The 19,448-nt window shown below is 35.4% G+C and overlaps 1 protein-coding gene and 1 pseudogene across 1 annotated transcript; one reads left to right on the top strand and one right to left on the bottom strand.

Annotated features, from left to right (window-relative positions):
- Positions 1-45: 45 nt before the first annotated feature.
- Sbf (SET domain binding factor) lies at positions 46-12,715 on the top strand. The gene is made up of 34 exons (XM_065359025.1): positions 46-241; positions 439-524; positions 590-745; positions 819-953; positions 1,053-1,272; positions 1,534-1,775; positions 1,947-2,255; positions 2,338-2,538; positions 2,608-2,789; positions 2,905-3,010; positions 3,078-3,284; positions 3,346-3,459; positions 3,542-3,679; positions 3,748-4,028; positions 4,111-4,357; positions 4,418-4,613; positions 4,688-4,821; positions 4,897-5,072; positions 5,149-5,321; positions 5,399-5,594; positions 5,675-5,868; positions 5,953-6,184; positions 6,273-6,489; positions 6,569-6,714; positions 6,783-6,918; positions 6,993-7,178; positions 9,683-9,899; positions 9,985-10,112; positions 10,205-10,531; positions 10,610-10,834; positions 10,911-11,064; positions 11,163-11,360; positions 11,439-11,521; positions 11,601-12,715. The coding sequence occupies exons 1-34, from the start codon at positions 187-189 to the stop codon at positions 11,691-11,693; spliced, it is 6,090 nt and encodes a 2,029-aa protein (XP_065215097.1). The 5' UTR covers positions 46-186; the 3' UTR covers positions 11,694-12,715.
- A 1,397-nt stretch (positions 12,716-14,112) lies between these two features.
- LOC135841823 (SCY1-like protein 2) lies at positions 14,113-19,248 on the bottom strand (annotated as a pseudogene).
- Positions 19,249-19,448: the final 200 nt, after the last annotated feature.

Here is a 19,448-nt window from a genome sequence, read left to right as displayed (position 1 = left end):
AAAATTCCACTATCCAGTATACCTACTATTACATCATAGTACAACAAAGTCTGAAAGTCGATTCTTGTATTTAGTTTTTGCATTTACTTTTTGTCTACTAATATAATTTTTTGGAAGTTAAAGTGTAGTTAATTATTAATTTTAATCAGTGTAAAATGGACGTAAGGTAGCGAAGAAACCGGAGAAATGTCTCGTCTTGCTGATTACTTCGTCGTAGTCGGATTTGACCACGAGAAAGAAAGTAATGATTACTATTTTTCCATCTCCGTTATCGAAATATTTGATGAAATTTATACGACATAACGCTCTGTTTTTAGCTATTATGTTTGATTAATTTAGATCTTAGCAACAATAGTACTTTACTTTTGTCGTAATACTCTTCTCTTTAACATTTTAATGCTACAATATGATTAAATGAGATGTGTGTTTGTGTTGAAGGAAGTGGCAAAAGTCAGGGCATCATAATACAAAGATTTCCGGAAACCGATTGGGATGACACTCCGTTTATCGACGGAATTGAATGGGTAATTGTTTGAAAATTCAATCCTATCCACGTTTAAACCCCTTCTAAGCGTAATTCTCTCTGTAGTTTTGCCAACCGCAAGGATGGATGTTATCATCGGAACGACAAGAACCGCGATTTTTCATATCTGTTTTAACAGATATCGACGCAAATCGACATTACTGCGCTTGCTTATGTTTCAACGAGACGGTTTCTATTACGCCGAGCAAACCAGTGGACGAAGTATGTATTCGATACAGAGTACAAATAAAATAAATTAATAAAAATTGTGTAATCGTTTATCTTATCGTTGCAGGAAGAAGATACCGTAGAAAGTGATGGCTCTCCTCCTAGTCTTCCATCCCGTAATATCACACATCACCATAGCATCATGTATGCTCCGAAATGTCTTGTTTTAGTATCCAGATTAGATTATATTGAAACGTTCCGAGTACGTTGGCATGTTTGGAATTTTACCAAAATTATTTATGTATACAATCGTCTAATTTAACGAGCTATTTGACCTTTATAATCTCGTAAACAATTGCAGAATTGCCTCGGTGTTATTTATACCGTGTACATCGAGAATTTCCCTATACCTTTGGAAACGCTGGTTGGAAACATATTAGGTTGTATTCAAGTTCCGCCTCCTGGAGGACCACAAGTTCGATTCAGTATAGGAGCCGGAGATAGACAAGCTTTACAACCACCTTCGTCTCAAACGCTTCCGGTGTCTCAAAGCTCTGTTCATTTATTATTCCAAGAATTAGGTGCGGTATTATCGATATTGTATCGATAATAATTTAATTTTATACCGAATCGATATGATTGGTAACACTGCGTTGGATTTAAAAAAAAATGTTCTGAAACATTTTGTTAAAATTGAAAAAATCAAATGCGTAGCTCCGTTTTTCGAATAAATAGAATTGAACCCTTATTCGGATACAGAAATGAGCCATCCGGTGTTACCACCATTTACATCAACGTTCGTCAAAAAACAAAAACTGAATCTACCCTCTTTATTTTTCCAGGTATTAGAAATGTTTTAGTATTATTTTGCGCGGTCATGACAGAACAGAAGATACTATTCCAATCACGCAGTTATAGCCGATTAACAGATGCTTGTCGTGCTCTCACTGCCCTGATGTATCCATTTAAATATAGCCATGTGTATATTCCTCTACTGCCAGCCGCCTTGGTAGAAATATTATCCACACCTACGCCATTCGTGATGGGCGTACATTCCTCACTAAAGACTGATGTTTCGGAATTGGTAATTGATTTTCGGCTCTCGTACTACTTTATTAAACGTAGTAATTTTTTTAATTATAGTAACGCATCCAGAGCGGCTCGGCTCGTTAATTTTAATTTCAGTCATGTGGGCTACTATAGGCGCCGTATTTAACGCTTTGTTTACCGAGATTGTGAATTATTATGTTTACAGATGGATGTGATAGTAGCTGATTTAGATGGTGGGAATATCGTCGTACCTGATGGTCTTTCTTTATCCTTATTACCAGAGCCGTTACTCACAAATACTCAGGAATCGTTGAGTTTAGTCTTACAACCTTTGTTGTGTTGCGCCGACCATGCGTTTCCTCCTCCCGTTACCAATCGTCCGTCGCCGCCCGCGTTGCTAGATAAAGAAATTCGAGCCATTTTCATGCGTACCTTCGCTCAACTTTTGCAAGGTTACAGAAGTTGCTTGACTATCATTCGAATACATCCTAAACCTGTTATCACGTTTCACAAGGTATCAATCTGAGTGGTTTGACAACATTCGACTCGTGGTTTTTTTTTCGTGCATTCGAATTAATTTCAAAATAATTTTATAGGCTGCTTTTTTGGGCGAAAGAGCGTTGACTGATTGCGATTTTACGGTTAGAGTGTTAGACTGTATGTTCTTTACATCGTTTGTTTCGGAGCGAGGACCACCTTGGCGTCCGTGCGATTATTGGGATGAACTTTACAGTAATATGCAAGAACTACTTAAATCTGAAATGCAAGATAGTCGTTTGATATTTCAGCACATTCAAGTAAATAGCTACTTTAGTCGATGATTTTTATTTGCGACGTGAGAAATTATTTTTTACTTCGTTTTCAAGGAAAATGCGCAAATTTTGTATGGAAATGAAAATCCAAACCCTCAAGCGTACGTACAAAAAATCCTTAAACCGCCGGAGGGAGCGTACACGAGAATCCATCAACCTCCGTTTCCTAAAATTGATCAGCAACAAGTACAAAACGTCATTAACGATGGATTAGCCAAGAGTAATCTGAAAAGCATGTGAGTATTCGCTGAAATCGATTACGATATAATTTTTTTCAATTATTTGGACGCGCTAGTGATGCATATCAGGTCAACCGTCCTAACGGAAAATTAATTATATTCTGTATTTCAGGTTATCTTCATTAAAACCAGTATTACCTAGAATTGTTCCAATGGGACCTCCAATTTCAAGTTTGAGCGATTCCAGTCTAGTTAGCAATTCAGCGAGGAGATTGGAGGTTAGAAATTGATAATGAAATCGAAACGAAAAAAAAACCGAGAACTTAATTTTGAATATTTTTTCAGGTTTTAAGAAACTGCATAAATTGCATATTCGAAAATAAAATATCGGACGCTCGTAAAACATTTCCAGCTGTTCTTCGAGCACTAAAATCACGAGCTGCTCGGCTCGCTTTATGCACCGAATTGGCTCAACACGTTATCGGAAATAAAGCTATGTTAGAACATCAGCAGTTCGATTTAGTCGTTCGATTAATGAATTGCGCCCTACAAGTAAGTTCTACTTTACGTTATGACGTCAGCGAAGAGATATTAATTATATATTATTTCTCAGGATGGATCTTCAATGGATGAATATGGAATAGCTGCTGCCTTATTACCTTTGGCTACAGCTTTCTGTCGTAAATTATGCACAGGCGTTATTCAGTTCGCTTACACTTGTATCCAGGTAGGACGTGATTCTCTATTTATCCGAATTGACGTTGATGAACTTGAGAAAAATAACTCATGCGGATTTTTTTCGTCCATAGGAACATCCTGTTTGGCAAAATCAGCAATTTTGGGAAGCTGTTTTCTATCAAGATGTTCAAAGGGAAATTAGATCGCTGTATTTAGAATCGAGTGCTGCTGCGAAATGCTTCATGAATTCGTCAACCACATCTAGAGACGTATGTTTGATATTCTTTGTCGATTCCTGTTCCGATATAGAAATATTAATTCATGGATTACTGTTCAGGGAACCGAATTCTCTCTCAGAGATAAAAGCTGGTACGTCCGAGGGCAAGAACCTTCAGCTTTGGAGATCGCTGCTGAGCAGATGAGATTATGGCCTACGTTAGACGCGGATAAACAAAAAGAATTAGTCTGCAATGAAGAATCAACGCTGTACAGTCAAGCAATCCATTACGCTAATCGTATGGTTTACTTGCTGGTTCCCTTGGATTTGGGAAGTAAATCAAATAGAACGGATAGAAATGCTATCGAAGACGAAGGTGCTTCTGTCAGCATCACGAATCGGTAACTACAGCTTTTGCAAAGACTCGATCTTGGAAAAAAAAAGGGAAAGAAAATGTAAATCGATCGATTTTTATAATTCCAGCTCAAGTATGGCCGAAAGCGACAGCATCGATGCAGAATCCGGTTTCGAAGATCAAGATCCTTGCGAAACTGGCGCAACGGTGATCAGATTAGTGTCTCGGTTTGTAGACAAGGTCTGTACCGAAGGTAGCGTCAGTTCGGAGCATATCCGGTTATTGCATCAAATGATACCCGGTGTCGTTCATATGCACATTGAAACCTTGGAAGCGGTTCATCGTGAATCCAAACGTCTTCCTCCAATTCAGAAAGTGAGTTGTACCGAGTCAATGATTAAAATCAGAATAATAACCGTGGCTTTCATTTTACAGCCAAAGATCTTGACACCGGCTATGCTTCCGGGTGAAGAACCTTTATCGGAAGGACTGCGTGTGTATTTGTTACCGGATGGAAGAGAAGAAGGCTTAGGTGGAGCTATGGGTGGACCTCCGTTGTTACCGGCCGAAGGAGCTATATTTGTTACCAATTATCGTATTATTTTCAAAGGAACACCGCTAGATCCATTCGGTACTTATCATTTCACTCGTCTTTGAAATCGATTCAATAATCTTACGTCGAATAACGCTCGTTTTTTTCATCAGCTTGCGAGCAAGTTGTCGTTCGATCATTTCCAATCATGTCGTTAACGAAAGAAAAGCGAATCGCGGTTCAGTATTTGGCCCATTTAGATCAATGGCTTCAGGAAGGATATCAATTACGATCGTGTACTTTCCAAGTACGTGCTCGAGTTGTATTTTTCATACGAGGAAGCGGAGATGACTGTATGCATTGATTCTATTTCTTTTCTTAGTTGATTCGAGTCGCATTCGACGAAGAAGTTCTTCCAGATAATATAGAAATGTTCAGAAAATTAATCCATAAAGCTCGGCATCCAAATCATATTTTACTTCATTTCGCATTCTGTGGACAAGTCATCGTGACGCAGACACCGATACATAAAGGCAAAGAAAAAAATGCTACGTTGAAGTACGTCCTCTATTCTATTTCTACCTATTTGAAGACTAGTTCATATAAATTTATATTTTGATAATTTTTTTTTTAGGGGAATAGCTAAAAGAACTCTATGGAAAACCGCCCGAAAAGCTGGTTTCAAACAGAAAACGTCGTCGAAACGACAAAAATACGTTTTACCAAATGTTAATAACGCCGAATACAAATACATGACGTCTCCTGGCCGAATGAGTGTACCGTTCACAGACGTAGATAATTTATCGGGTAATTAGACGAAGAAAAGTTGAACGATCGAAGTAATTTTCACAACATCTGGTTCATTTTAATAATTCATTTTACAGTGGACGAGTACGATATTGAAACTCCTCCTGTTATGTTGACCACTGATGCTAAAACGCTGGAACGAATACACGAACGTAGCTACGTTCGCGATTGGGTTAGATTGAAGTTGGTCACCGAACCTGGAGCTAGTTGCAACAAAAGCAAAGAAACATTCCGGTTAACGCAGTTAAACTGCGTTTATATGATGTGTAGAAGGTGAGCTCATCTTCTCGTAACTGAATCGCAGTCTCAAATTTTCTCAGGAAATGAGTACTAATTAATGTTGATGTTTCTAGTTACCCGGCGTTGTTTGTGATGCCTAATTCAGTACCTGACGAAAGTATTAAAAAGTTTTACCGATGTTACCGTCACGGGCGTATTCCAGTAACCACCTGGCGTCATCCGCATACCAAAGCTTTATTGTTACGAGGAGCCGGTTATTATTCGAAAAGCGTTATCGGTATGTTAAAATCACATCCGTCAACATCAGGTGTGTATTTCAATCTCGATCCGAAATAACTTTATCAATAATTGCCAAAAAAATTCAACTTTGAGACGTTTTTTCATCCTGCAGGCGTTTCCAATTCGGATACACATTCGTCAGCCGAACAAGAACGTTATATTTCGGCCATCGTTACCGCTACTCCTTTATGTTCTCTACGTAACAGCTCCGTATGGGGATTATCAGACAGCAGTTTGAGTATTAATTCGTTGTTGTTAGCTGCCGAAGATAGCGTCTTGTCACCGGAGTCGATACGTCGTGCGAATATTTACGGAAAAGCGGCCAATACCATTAGCTACGCTGGGTAAAATAAATAAGCCAAGAATTTATTAAAATCTACGTCAACCTGGATGTATTTTTACTCATTTTCTACGTTTTTTTCTCTTTTTAAGAATGTTTACCCGAACTAGCGGTGGCAAAGGTGGTAAAAATTTCGGCCGATGGGGATCGTTGAAAGATAAACGCATGAGCACCCATGGGCCTCAGTTACCGGTACAGAATGCATCAAATAATCAAAGATTATCCACGGATTCGGACTCGGTGGCTGAAAACGTGCAAACTTTCCAAAGAGCTGCGTTGTACGTTTTGGGAGAAAAAGCTCAGATGAAGGTAAACCACGCTTAAACATTCAGAGTTGGTTTTACGGGTAGTAAAGTAATTCGATTCTGTTCGTATGTTTTTTTCGTAGGGTATGAAAGTAGATCCGGCTCTAAAAACTGATTTCATTCCGGTGGAATATCCAGATATAAGGCATACAAAAACGGCCTTTAAAAAGCTAATGAGAGCCTGTGTACCCAGTACTCCTAATTCTGATCCCGAGTATTCGTTCCATAAGTGAGTTCAGAGTTCATGTTTCCTTTTTTTGAGATAATAGAACCCTGATTAACTCGTTTTAATTTCAGATTGGTTGAGAATTCGGAATGGTTGCAGCAAATCCAGAACATCATGCAACTATCCGGAGCCGTTGTCGATTTATTAGACGTTCAGGGATCTTCGGTCATGTTGTGCTTGGAAGATGGATGGGATGTTACTTGTCAAGTATGTAATTTACGAGAAACTTGAATCAAGTCAATAGATGTTTGGCTAGTGTAAAAATATACGTATCGTTTTAGATTTCATCTCTGGCTCAGTTATGCTTGGATCCGTATTACCGAACTTTGGAAGGTTTCCGTGTATTGGTGGAAAAAGAATGGTTGGCTTTCGGTCATCGTTTCAGTCACCGGAGCAATCTCGCCGCTTCCTCTCAGACCGGAGGTTTTGCGCCGACGTTTTTGCAGTTTTTGGATACTGTTCATCAGGTACCAATTCATGATTCTGTACATTTTTTTCCGGTTTCACGCGTTATTTTTTCAACATGCATACAGGCTTTCCAATTAGGTGACTTTTTGTTACTATTTTCAACAAAGGGTTACTTTTTTCGATTTTTCACTGTAAATTAGAAGGAAAAAAAACACAAAAAATTTGAAACAATCACTTCTTTGAAGTTATGTTTTTTTTTCATCGATAATTTTACATTCGTTTTCATTTTCATCATCAATTTTTATGACGATTAAAATATTCGTTTTTCACATAATATTTTCAACAATTGATTATTGTCTCTCAGACCCCCTCCCCTCCCCCGCTTTTTTCATGCTGATTAGCCAGATGTGGTTCGAACAAATTTTTGGAAGGGAGAGTTGGAAACAAAAATGTTGAATAATTTTAAATGTTCAAAAACGATGCGTTTATATACTTGATATAAAATGAAATCCAATTTTTCGTGTTTTTTTTTCAGCCTTTTGGCCTTTGAAAATCAAATTCTAAAAGAGAATAAAATATTTTCGGAATCCAATTTTTCGTGTTTTTTTTAGGTTTTTGACGTTTTGAAAATCAAATTCAAAAAAAAAATTTTTTTGATTTTGCTCGATTTTTGAATGAAATTGATTTGGTCGAGTTTCTTAAATTTCTGTTTTTTAATTTTTTTTTGAACAAAATCGAATTTTTCACAGGAAAATGTTCAAAAAAAAATTGAAATTGGAAGAAAATTTCAATCAATTTTTTCATTTTTTCACGTACTTTTTTGACTAAATTCACTACTTTTTCACTAGGTACTTTTACTATCTGTTAGATATCTTGTATTTTTGGAAAAAAAATTACGCTAAAGTTAATTTGAACAGTTTTAAGACCACTTTTTAGAAAATTTGAACTTTACAAAATATACCCGAAGGCTTCACAACACCCCGAAACCACCTACAATCGACTCAGCATATCAAAAATGGGGTGGTTACTAAGTAAATTTCATTTCAACGTCTCAATTTCGGGTGAAATGTGGAAATTTCAATTTTCAAGAATCTGCTAGGGTGCTCCAGAACTACCACTCAATATGATTCGAAACCGTTTCCTATCGATTTGGAGGATCGAAAACAGGGTACACACCAAATTTCAGCTCTCTCGGTCTATTTGGTAAAATTTTGATTTTTTTTCATTTCAGACCCAAGTTTGATTTTTCAAAAATTCATTAAAAATCAAAATCGTGTGTGAACTCAAAAATATGATCTACTGTTTCCAAAATTCGTATTCGGAAAATCAGATCACCTTAATTCGAAACCCGATGGACGATTATTTCAGCTGATTTTCAAATTCTGTGATTTTAGAATTTTTTTTTTTTTATCTCTCATGATCATGAATTATAAAATTACTTACTTATTCTCATATACACGGGTTCATATTCGATCATTTTTGGAAGGAAATTTGTACTCACCTGAAACAGAGAAAAATTAAGGTGTTGGTTAATATAAAATTATTGATCAATTAACAGATATAAAATAATAATGGTCGTAGGCCAAAGTAAAAATTCTGACGATCTTTATGTTTATTAAAGAGCCAAAAATTAATATTCACGAATAAAGTATCATCAAAATTGTAAAATTGATTGTGAAAATCGCTCAAAGATATAAAAAATTGATAAACCATCAAAAAATGACAAAAATTTGAAAAAATCTTTCATTTAGGTAAAATTTTGCACAGACTGTCTGTATTATTGAAAAATATGTACCAGGAATTAATCGAAAATTCTCGAAAAATTGAGTGATGATTTGTCCAAGCTGCAGAAAGTGTCATAAAATTTGTGAAATTGAGCCTCCCCCACCCCCGAATAATTGAAAATTACCCAAAGTTGATCATGATGTAAAATAGCAGATTTTTTTTAAATCACCATTTTTTCACTTCATTTTTTCTACCAAATTTTCAAAAATCTTTCCACTCGACCTCGCCTCACCCTCCACACACACAAAGAAATTAACAAAAACAAATTTTATAGAAGAAAATTTTCAAAAAAATTGAAATTTGAAGAAAATTTATGGGTTAAATATTTTTTAATTTCGATCAAAATTATTTAAAAAAAAAAAAAAACAATACAAATGAACGCATTAGTGAGTTTTTTCACTACCTTTTTGACCAAATTCACTACTTTCACTACCTGTTAGGCTGTTGGATACCCTGGAAAACTTGTACATTCAAATCTGCCCTAGCAAAACAAGAGAAAAAGATTTTAAAAAATTGATAAAACATAACTCGTCAATGAAACAGTGGTTTTGAGTGTTTTTAAATATCCAAACCTAACCTAACCTAACCTCACATTTAATTTGTTGACCGTTTTATTGACTTTTTTCATGTTATAAAAGTTTCTACCTCCTTACCTCCCTCCCTCCCTTTCTCCCAAGTTGACTTTTTGTTTTCAATTTTCGTGCTTGAATATTGATAAAGATATTGGGATGTCTGATATAAATAATACTAACGACTATTTTTCGTTTCGAAATTCCAGGTACGTAGTCAATTCCCGTTGGCGTTCGAGTTCAACGACTATTACCTGAGGTTCTTAGCCTACCACTCGGTATCCTGCCGATTCCGCACGTTTTTATTGGATTGCGAACAAGAACGAGTCGAATGCGGCATTATGGACGCGGAAGATAAACGCGGATCGTTGACCTCGTATCATAAAAGCGTCGATACCGGATCCGACGATGAAAATATTTATCCAGGTTGGAATTTAATTCAACGAGATACCTTTCGAACTCAGAATATTTCTGTGTACAAGATCATAATAAACTTTGAATCTGTACACAGGTGGTAGAAAAGCCGGATCTCACGTTGGACCTAATTTAGGAGTATCTGTATTCGACTACATCGAAAAATTACACGCACGTTCGCCGGTGTTTTACAATTTTTTGTACACTCCAGATTTCGAACATCCGGTGAGTACCTAATACTCGTAATTCGTCCTCATTGCTCGAAAAATCAGTACCTAGGTTTGTATTCGACGCGAATAATGAATTTTTCTGCGCAGGTTTTAAGACCCCAATCGATGCTACCGAATTTAGAATTGTGGCATTATTACACATCCGAAGAATTAGCTCACGGTGCTCCGTACGATCCGGAAATTATCCAAATGGATAATCAACACGAAGAAGAAATGTTGGCTGCTGATGGTCTACACACTTCTGAACGCAAAGTGGTCACTTTAGGATACAACAAGATCGACAATTATGTTCCGGACGCGTTCACTTATTTATTGGAGGATATACATAAACTGGAGCTGGAGCTCGGACACCTTCCCCAGAAATGGAAAATGCTCTGGGAACAGTTGGAATTGCCTACGACTGATTCGCTGACTGTAAATTAATTTTTTCATTTTTAATCCCCCTTCCTTTGTACAGGGCGTAGTATAATGTTTTGTTTATACCTGTTGCAGAGACAAGGATCATTCAGCAGACAAATGGTCAGATCGCACGGACGTCTGCTGCATAAACGGTCCACTTTGGAGATACTTATGCGAGGTAAAATAGTCGGATCTGGAACTGCTCCAGAACCTACTTCGGCTCAGTTGTTCTTCCAACCGCATCGATTCGAGAAGTATAATTTTACAGCGTTGACTTATTGCGATTTATGCTCCAGTGTTTTATGGGGACCGGTCAAAGTACGTATCACTGATATTAATATTAAAACAAGGGAATGAAATCAACCCAGGTTAATTTATGGTGTCTGTTTTGTAGACCGGTATGCGCTGCAGCGATTGCGGTTACTGTTGTCATGACAAATGCGTCGATCGTGTGCAGAAAAGTTGTCCTAAATATAAAGCTGTCTCAGATGGCAATTACAATACGCAGACTTTGTCTCGTAGCGGAGATAATTCATCGGTTAATTCGAGTAAGTGAAGAACAGAGCGAAAAATTGCACTCTTTAGTGTCTTCGCATCCTTAAAATGATGATATCGTAATTGATCGAATGTTTTATTCTTTTCGCAGGTATAAATACGACCAATCAACAATACTACGAACAGTTTTCGTCGAATGTGGCCGAAAATCGTACTCACGAAGGTTATCTGTACAAACGAGGAGCCTTATTGAAGGGCTGGAAACAACGATGGTTCGTTTTGGACTCGATTAAACATCAATTAAGATACTACGACGCGATGGAAGATTCCCATTGTAAAGGATACATAGGTAAGTGATCAGAATCTCCGCTTGAGAGCAAACCAAGCTCATTGAACATCATAAATTGAACGCAATTTTGTTTCTCAGATTTGGCTGAAGTAATGTCTGTCGCGCCGGCTGTTCCTACCGCAGGTGCACCTAAGAAAACTGACGATAAATCTTTCTTCGATGTAAGTATTTTTTTTACTCTCCTATTTCAAGTCTACTGGTAACTGGTATTAATTCAGAATTTTTTTTCACTTTCTTTAGTTGCGAACTAATCGAAGAACGTATAATTTCTGCGCCAGCGATGCCGCTTCGGCGCAAGAATGGATAGAAAAATTACAGGCTTGCTTGCAATAATTTTTTTTATTTACTTATTTGACGCGTAAAATTTAAAAAAAGAGTAATTTCGAAGACAACGTGTTGCTTCTCTGTGATTGATATCATTCCATGTGGCTTTTTTGACGATTCTAAACGTGACTACTACGACGTTTCAAGAACTGCGCAATGATTATTTCTCTTATATATAGATATTTTTTTCAATTATGTAGGTTTCTCTCTCTCTCTCTATTTGTCTTATCTCTATGATTTTTTGTTAATTTATTCATATCAATTACGAGTGATCGTCCAATTTACCAAGCTTAGCTTACTGTGTGAATGGTAAATGAAAAATTTGAACGTTGTTTTTATTTTTATATGGTTTGTATTTTTTTAAAACAAGGATAACGTTTTAACGCTTTATAGTATTTAATTATAGCGAACGGTTGTAATCGGTTGTAGATTATGAAAGCGATTTAAAAAAATCGCCAAGTGCTGACGAATTTTAGGTTGCATAAATCAAAGTTCTGGTGTTACGATTATTGCATTTTTTTTTTTTTTTTTTATATATATTTAATTTGTTGCAACAACAAAAAAAAACACGTTTTATTACAGAATCTCTTTTCTCGTTTCGTAGTAAGACAAACTTTCAAAAATTTTATATTTTATCGATTCGACGTGATTAGTTTTTAGTTCCTTAATGTTAATATGTTGGATGGTACTTGAAAAACGGAGTTGATACGTTGCTTTAAAAAAAAAAAAAAAAACGAGTACCAAAAAAAATATTGCACAATATTTTACAAAATATTTTACCCTTTTGTTTTATGTTTATTATATTATTATTATGCTTCGCTTATTTTGATTTTTTTTCTATGTTTTATTTTGTATTATTTTCTCCTCCTTCTCCCGCTCCCCAAAGTTGTTGTATCTAGTGCATTTTAATGTTATTCGTACTTAATTAGTACATGTTGTGATATGCATTAGTAAATTATATACGATACCGTAATGTTATAGTGTTTTTTTTTTGTATCGTTAAGTTACAATATAAAATATTTAAGCTTCGAGTTACGAGGTTTTTGTGTTTCGTTTTTGAATTACGAGTGTAGAATGTTTTTGAAGAATTAGAACAGAATTGGTCGTGAAATCACAGCTGTGATTGTCTGTCTGTTCTCTCAAGGTTGTCTGTCTGTTCAAGGTCGTTTGTTTGCCCGTCTGGCCTTTCAAGGTCACTGACCCTTCAGTCTATCTGTCTAGCCTCTCAATGAGTCAGTGACCCGCAAAAATGTGTTATTTAATATTAAAGGGCTTGTAGTACTCAATTCTTTTCAATAAAAAGTAACTTTAATAATCACCTATGTTCAAAAAAATGATAGTTTTTCTACATTTTTGCCAGAAAAGAATTTTACAACATTTTGGTAATGCAGTGAGACATTTTTGGCAATAAATGAAACTTTGGCATACCAATTTTTATTGAAAAAGTAAGACCTTTTGGCAATTTTTGAATTTTTTTTTTGGTAAAAACACCAAGATTTTTCAGACATTTAGTATGAAAAAACTTCAAATTGCAGCTGAATTTCTCCAAAAATGAAAAATCCAAACTGCAAAAGCCAAAGCAAAGAAGAAAAAAAAATGAAAATGAAGGTTGTCTGAGTGCCTATGGCCAGTTCTGACTTTCCAAGGTCGTTTATAACCCTGTCTGGGTTACTGACCAATAACCAGTGATGGTAAGTAACCGGTAATTTATAATTGGGTAACATTGCGTTACCAGTAATTTATGTAAGTACCTACTCTTGAATTTGAATCATTATAGAACTGGGCAAAAGCTGGACAAATTTTTGAAATTTCCCATTTTTTCACTTTTTAGCAAAATAAAAATTGCCAATTTGCCACCCCTCTTCTAAGTAAGTTCTCTAAAAAAAATCGTTTTCTACGTTTTTTTTTCATTGCAGTTTGCATCTCATCGATCATTTTTTTAACATTTATTTTCAATTTTTGAAAAAATAAAGCACCGCAAAACATGAACAAAAATTAATGTTCATTAAATTTTGAAGATGTTATGAGAATCAAAGTGCTGAGTAGAGAACTTTGCACGAGACTGAAAATTATCAGAACTTGAATGAGTCTTGGGAATTAATTGCATAAAATGAGACTTAAGGTCATTGACCTGCTCTGGAAGTTGTCTGAGTAGGGATGTCTGTCTGTCGTTTTCTTCCCCAAGGAACGTCGAACTTTCTACTACGAACACGAAATGGTCCACTGATCGCTTTGCATTTCCACATAGTAGGTATATAGGCATATTACCTATTGTCTCCTTGGCAACAAAAACAATCAAATTCAGAGCAGCTTAGCTCAGCTCAGGACTAAAATTAAAGTTCTTTCTGTTGCAATTTAATCACTTGACCGATAAATTGAGTAAAAATGGCACCAAAGAAGAAAAATCGTGGCAATAAATTAGCAAGAATGACCGAAGAGGAAAAATCACTATATTTACAACATAAAGCTGCCATGGAAGAGGAAGCTCAAAGAAGGAAACAAGAATTGGTGGCAACGTTTCTAAAGGTACGGTACATAGGTAACCTTATATCTACCTACTTACACCTACATCATGAGCAATACTGATACATAGGTACTTATGTACATTATTCTGTAATTCATCGCAAAATGATCCTTCGACTTGAACAATGGATATTTTCCAATAAGGTACCGAATAACTTGGTTTACAATATGTATTACAGAATTTGAAAGATAAATTCAAAAATCAAGTCGCATTACTTCAAATGAAGGATGTCAGTCGAACACTTCAAGCGAACAAGGAACAAACGATTGAATCAAGCCCCCCATTTTGTCTGGAAATGCAAGAAATGGAGGATGATTCAAAGGTGGATGACCTTTTTCAAATTTTGAGTAAAATTAATTAACAACAAAAAGATTGCACTGATCGAAAAAGATCTCAAGGGTTTAAAAAGAGAAAGCTTTGCAAATTAGCAAAGAATTAAAATTTAATGACTGTAAGAAACCAAACTTAAGGTAAATAAACTGATCGAATTCAATTTACAGGATCCATTGTCGTATTCAAAATATCGTTCGTTCTGGAAGTGGAAAAGTTTCAATAATGTGACGATGAATTACGAATTATTAAAAAAACAGAAACAAGAATTAATTGCAGAGAATAAAAGTGTGAAAAAATCGTTAGAAACTTACATATATGATTTCAGTTCGCAGATCGTCTTCAGTTCCACGAAACTGTGGCATATAGGTCATTCTTACGATTAACGACGCAGCGGTTTTCGAACTGAAGTAAATTAATAATTCAACATTACGATTTTAGTATCATTGTATGGGGCGTAAAATTTTTTACAAAACAGTACCCTGGAAAATTCATTTTACACAATTTTATTCAAAATAAGTCATTTCTTGGCTGAATAGATGCTCATAAATTTGAGAACATTTGAAAGAAAATTCAATTTCGATAAAATTCAGAGCAGTTTGGCTCAAAGAAACATGGTTTTCAAGATGGTCTAAAAGTTAGGGCAAGTCATAGTTTTAAGTGAACAAAAACTACAAAAGGTTTGTTTTTCACGGAAGAATACTTACTTTAATATCACAAATAAATAAAATTGTATTAAATATTTACAAAGTGTAGGTATCACATATTCACTTAATAACATGTGATTGGTATAAAATGTTTCCTACGAAGTTGACGGTTCAGTCGACGCTATTGTTTTCATATTACTAAGCGCCGGAGATAAATTTATACGGTTATTGGCGGTGTTATTGAAAAATGCTGCTGGACTAAGCCCTAAAGAATTTAAGGGTACACTCTGCACAGGAAAAACGGTATTATTGAAATTGGACATCGCGAATTGGACATGTACGTCGTCAGTTGACAGGAATTGTGAAAAAAACTGAAATTTGCAACGATAATATGTTTAGCGTGGGTTTTGATGATAAAGATGTATTCAACTTCACTTCATCCAGAATACTATTGATCTGAGTCAAAGTTAGGTCTTTCGGAGCTGGTTTCGATTTAGAAGAAGTGACCTGGCCAGAGCAGGATTAATTACCGGCTTCATCCGAGACGATGGTGTTCGCCTTGTTTATAGATAAGCTAAAAAAAATTCGCGTTAATAACTCTATTGCAACTTGATATATGTATCTGAAATAATGTTATTCGAGATAGGTACCTTTGTTTTTGACATAAATTCAATGGGTTGCATTCCCGTTTTTTCACGCTTTTATCTGTAATTCTACCATTTGTGCGGATGTCAGCGGCATGTCCAAACCATTAAGAATGGTTTTATTGATAATAAAATCTAAATCCCTTTTAAATAAAAAATTTTAATTAGTTTCTATTCAGTTAGCATAATTCCTAAAAGCGACAGTTCAGAGTAATGGAGGCATCACAAGGTGGTTACTTATTTTTGTTGCTAAGTATCTACTATGAAGAGTTATTTTTTCAATAAGAAACCAACCAATTTTCAATTTTTTTTGTCAGCACTTTTTTTGACCTTGAAGAGAAATCAAATGCAGTTAAAAAAATTGAAACATATAAAAGGCACATCATGGAGTGTTTGAGGGTCAAAATTCCTTGAATGGGATGGGATGACCTGAGATGCTGAAATTTGGAAATTTTAGTCACAGTGAAGGGTATACGTATGTATTCATCCATGGCTTTATTTTTGACCATTTTTATTAATGTTGGCCGTTGGAGCCTTATTATGGTCCTTTAAAAAATGACCTCTCTGTAATTTTCAACTTTATGGTTTCCTTGTTTGAAGGGTTAAATCTAGATTCCTAAAAGAAAATCCCACTCCCTTAATCTGGCATTTCCTGGCCTATCAGAACAGGCAACAGATCCTGAAATGCAATCATACTCAAAGGGAAATGAATGAAAGATGTATGAATAAAACGTGGCATGTCTAAAATCGTCCAATTTGAGCTCAAAATTCAATTTTTATGTCGTTTTCCAACACCAACAAAAATGTTGATTGTGAAAATGACACTTACTGCTGTTGTTCTTGCATTGAAAACAATTTCTCCATTTTAGCTCGGTGTTTAATCTCAACCGTATTGACCATTTCTTTTACCACAGTCATTACAGCGTTGAACTGATTCACTGTAAGAGAATTCTCAATAGCACGAGGCATCAACACTGGAATCATTTGGCCAGCCATTATTTCTTTAGGAACAGTGACTTTTTTATGGTTTAAAATCATCTTGTAAATATCTGAGAAAAATATGATCATTTTTAATTACTTAAGTCACCTAATGAAGAAGAAATGTAAATACATAATTTGCATAATGAAAATCGTCTAATTAATAAGGATTGAAAATATTTTCACCTGCAATACTCATCAGAACTTCCGGCTCTTTGCGTTTCAAAAAAAATAAGAAAGGTATAATATCAACCAGAATTATCCATCGATCTAAATGCTCCACTAGTTTACCGATACAAACTAAACAATTCACTCGAACCTGAAAAGTATATACCTAAACTTGAGCAAAGTTCCAATAGAATAGATGAACAAAAATTTTCTGATGTTTCTCACAGAAGTACAGTTGGATTTACTGCAGAGTCTCATAATACGAGGCATCAGTGCAAATCTCATCGTTTCATAGTCGATTAAGGTAGCGAAAGTGGGTATAAAAATAAACATAGTTCTTGTAACTGTTGCGAATTACATTCGAGTGCTCGAAATAACATAGGTAAAATTTCTGATTCTATTTCATCGGCGAGAGCAAGTGTCAGCATCAGTTCCATTTTTTGCAAACAGATAAGTAAAATCTATACATTTCATTGCAGTAATGAATACACATTACAAAATTATCATTTTTCTCACTTCCACAGGTTTTTGCATCCTTGGGACTGGTTTCAAATAAGGTAAAATACATTGCGTAAATTCTTCTTTAGTACAATATTCGGAGATGGCGAATACACTTGGTAAAACGAAAGGGACCATGTTTGGATCGACGAATTCTTTTGCCAAACATGGAATTATCCTGTAAACAGAAATTGATCAATGTGAAATACGTTAACTGTAAAATGAGGAGATAGTAAATGAATGCTTTTTTACCTAAATACAGATACACGATGGGGAAGTTTCTCTAAAATTTGAGGCAATTCTGCATAAAATTGTAATTTTTGTGGATCATCCCATTGAAAGATAGAATTCAAATAACTTAATGCTTTAACACCAACATTATCGAAAAATTCAGACTGAAAAATATACGACATGGAATAGAATAATGCGATTTTCATCCAATTAGTTCAAAAAAAAAGAAGTTGTGCTGACCACTTTATACCTTTAAAAAATCATGAACTTCTGGCCTCAGCTCAGGCATATAGTTCAACATAAGTTTAACAATTTCTCTAATATCTTGAGGAATCAATAACAGATCAAAATTAGAAATTCGTTTAAATTTCGACACATTCTGATTATACGTTGTCCAATCGTTATTCGAGTAATGAAAAGGTTGGCCTCTATTGTACAAAGCGTAAATCAACATTCCGAATGAAAACACATCGCTGGACGCTGATAATTTGCCAAATAATCCGGATTCTGGGGCCAGGTAATCTAAATTCGGCTGAGCCAATGCGTGTACATCCATGGCATATTCGATAGTCGGCCATCTCACCTGTGGAATAGATTTTGAATTTAGTTTTTAAAACTAATCATGAGTTTGAAACCTACATAAATTGGCAACGTACGATAGCTTCTGCTCCACTAATGCAGTGAACGCTGTAATCAAATCCGAATATTTTCCAGGCACCTTCTTTATTGATTACTATATTGTGGGGACATAGATTACCGTGTAATAATTTCACGTCTTTGTGTAGAAATGAAAAACCTTCAGCAATCTATAAAAAATGTATCGAAAATTGAGTACGTTTTCAATTTTTTCGGTAGGATATGATGACAAAAAGTTAACGGACCTGTTGCAAACCATATTTTATTTCAACTTCGAATAAGTTGTGGTTTTCCAACTGATCAGGAACTGGAACTGGTACGTTGTCTACGTTACCCAAAATATTTGCCAGACTAGCAAAAACTGGTTCAGTAGCAAACGCTAAACTATCGCTGTAACAAACAGGTAATGTAATATCAAACAATCACACATATTATCAGTTTAAAGTGTACTCTAGATAGAAGGCATGGGTTGATCCTGGTGAAAAGCTTACGAACTTACTGTGATTCTTCTAGAGTATGTTGCACCATCAGAATTTGAGGATGTCTCAAACGAGCTAATTGAGAGATACTTTTTCTAAAAGTATCTAGCACAGCTTCACGATCATTCTTTGACAATCTGTCCAATTGTTTCTTTTCTAATAAGAATATTGAAACCTCTTGGTTGGTAGATTTCTCGAATCCGCTGAATATCTTCCACAGTAATCCTACGATGAGGAAATTTCAATAAAAAATATCTTGGTTTGAGAATTACAGTTTGGTGGAATTTTTTTCAAACCTGGACCAGCGCTCGCGATATGATTAGTGACTTCGTATTCTCTGGTAATAGGATTTCCTGATAAAACTGTTGGCAGCTGTGATACGGTGCTACTGACAATACAGTATAACTGTTTGAGTAAGTCCATTGTCAGGCAGTAATATGCATATTATTCACAACGACTGCAGTGCATATGCATAAGAGCCTTGTACTACTATACTTATAAACTACAAAGTTATCTACACACTGAAATGATTGAAAATGGATTAACAATTAACTCCTTAACACCATAGACAAATGACAATAAATAATAAATAAACATTAGCGCTTTAAATAAACACGCAGAACCTTCAC

The sequence above is a fragment of the Planococcus citri genome, chromosome 3, assembly GCF_950023065.1.
Source record: "Planococcus citri chromosome 3, ihPlaCitr1.1, whole genome shotgun sequence".
NCBI classification, from domain to species: domain Eukaryota; kingdom Metazoa; phylum Arthropoda; class Insecta; order Hemiptera; family Pseudococcidae; genus Planococcus; species Planococcus citri.
The sequence above is the reverse complement of the archived record's forward strand: the minus strand, read 5'-3'. Positions and strand labels throughout refer to the sequence as shown.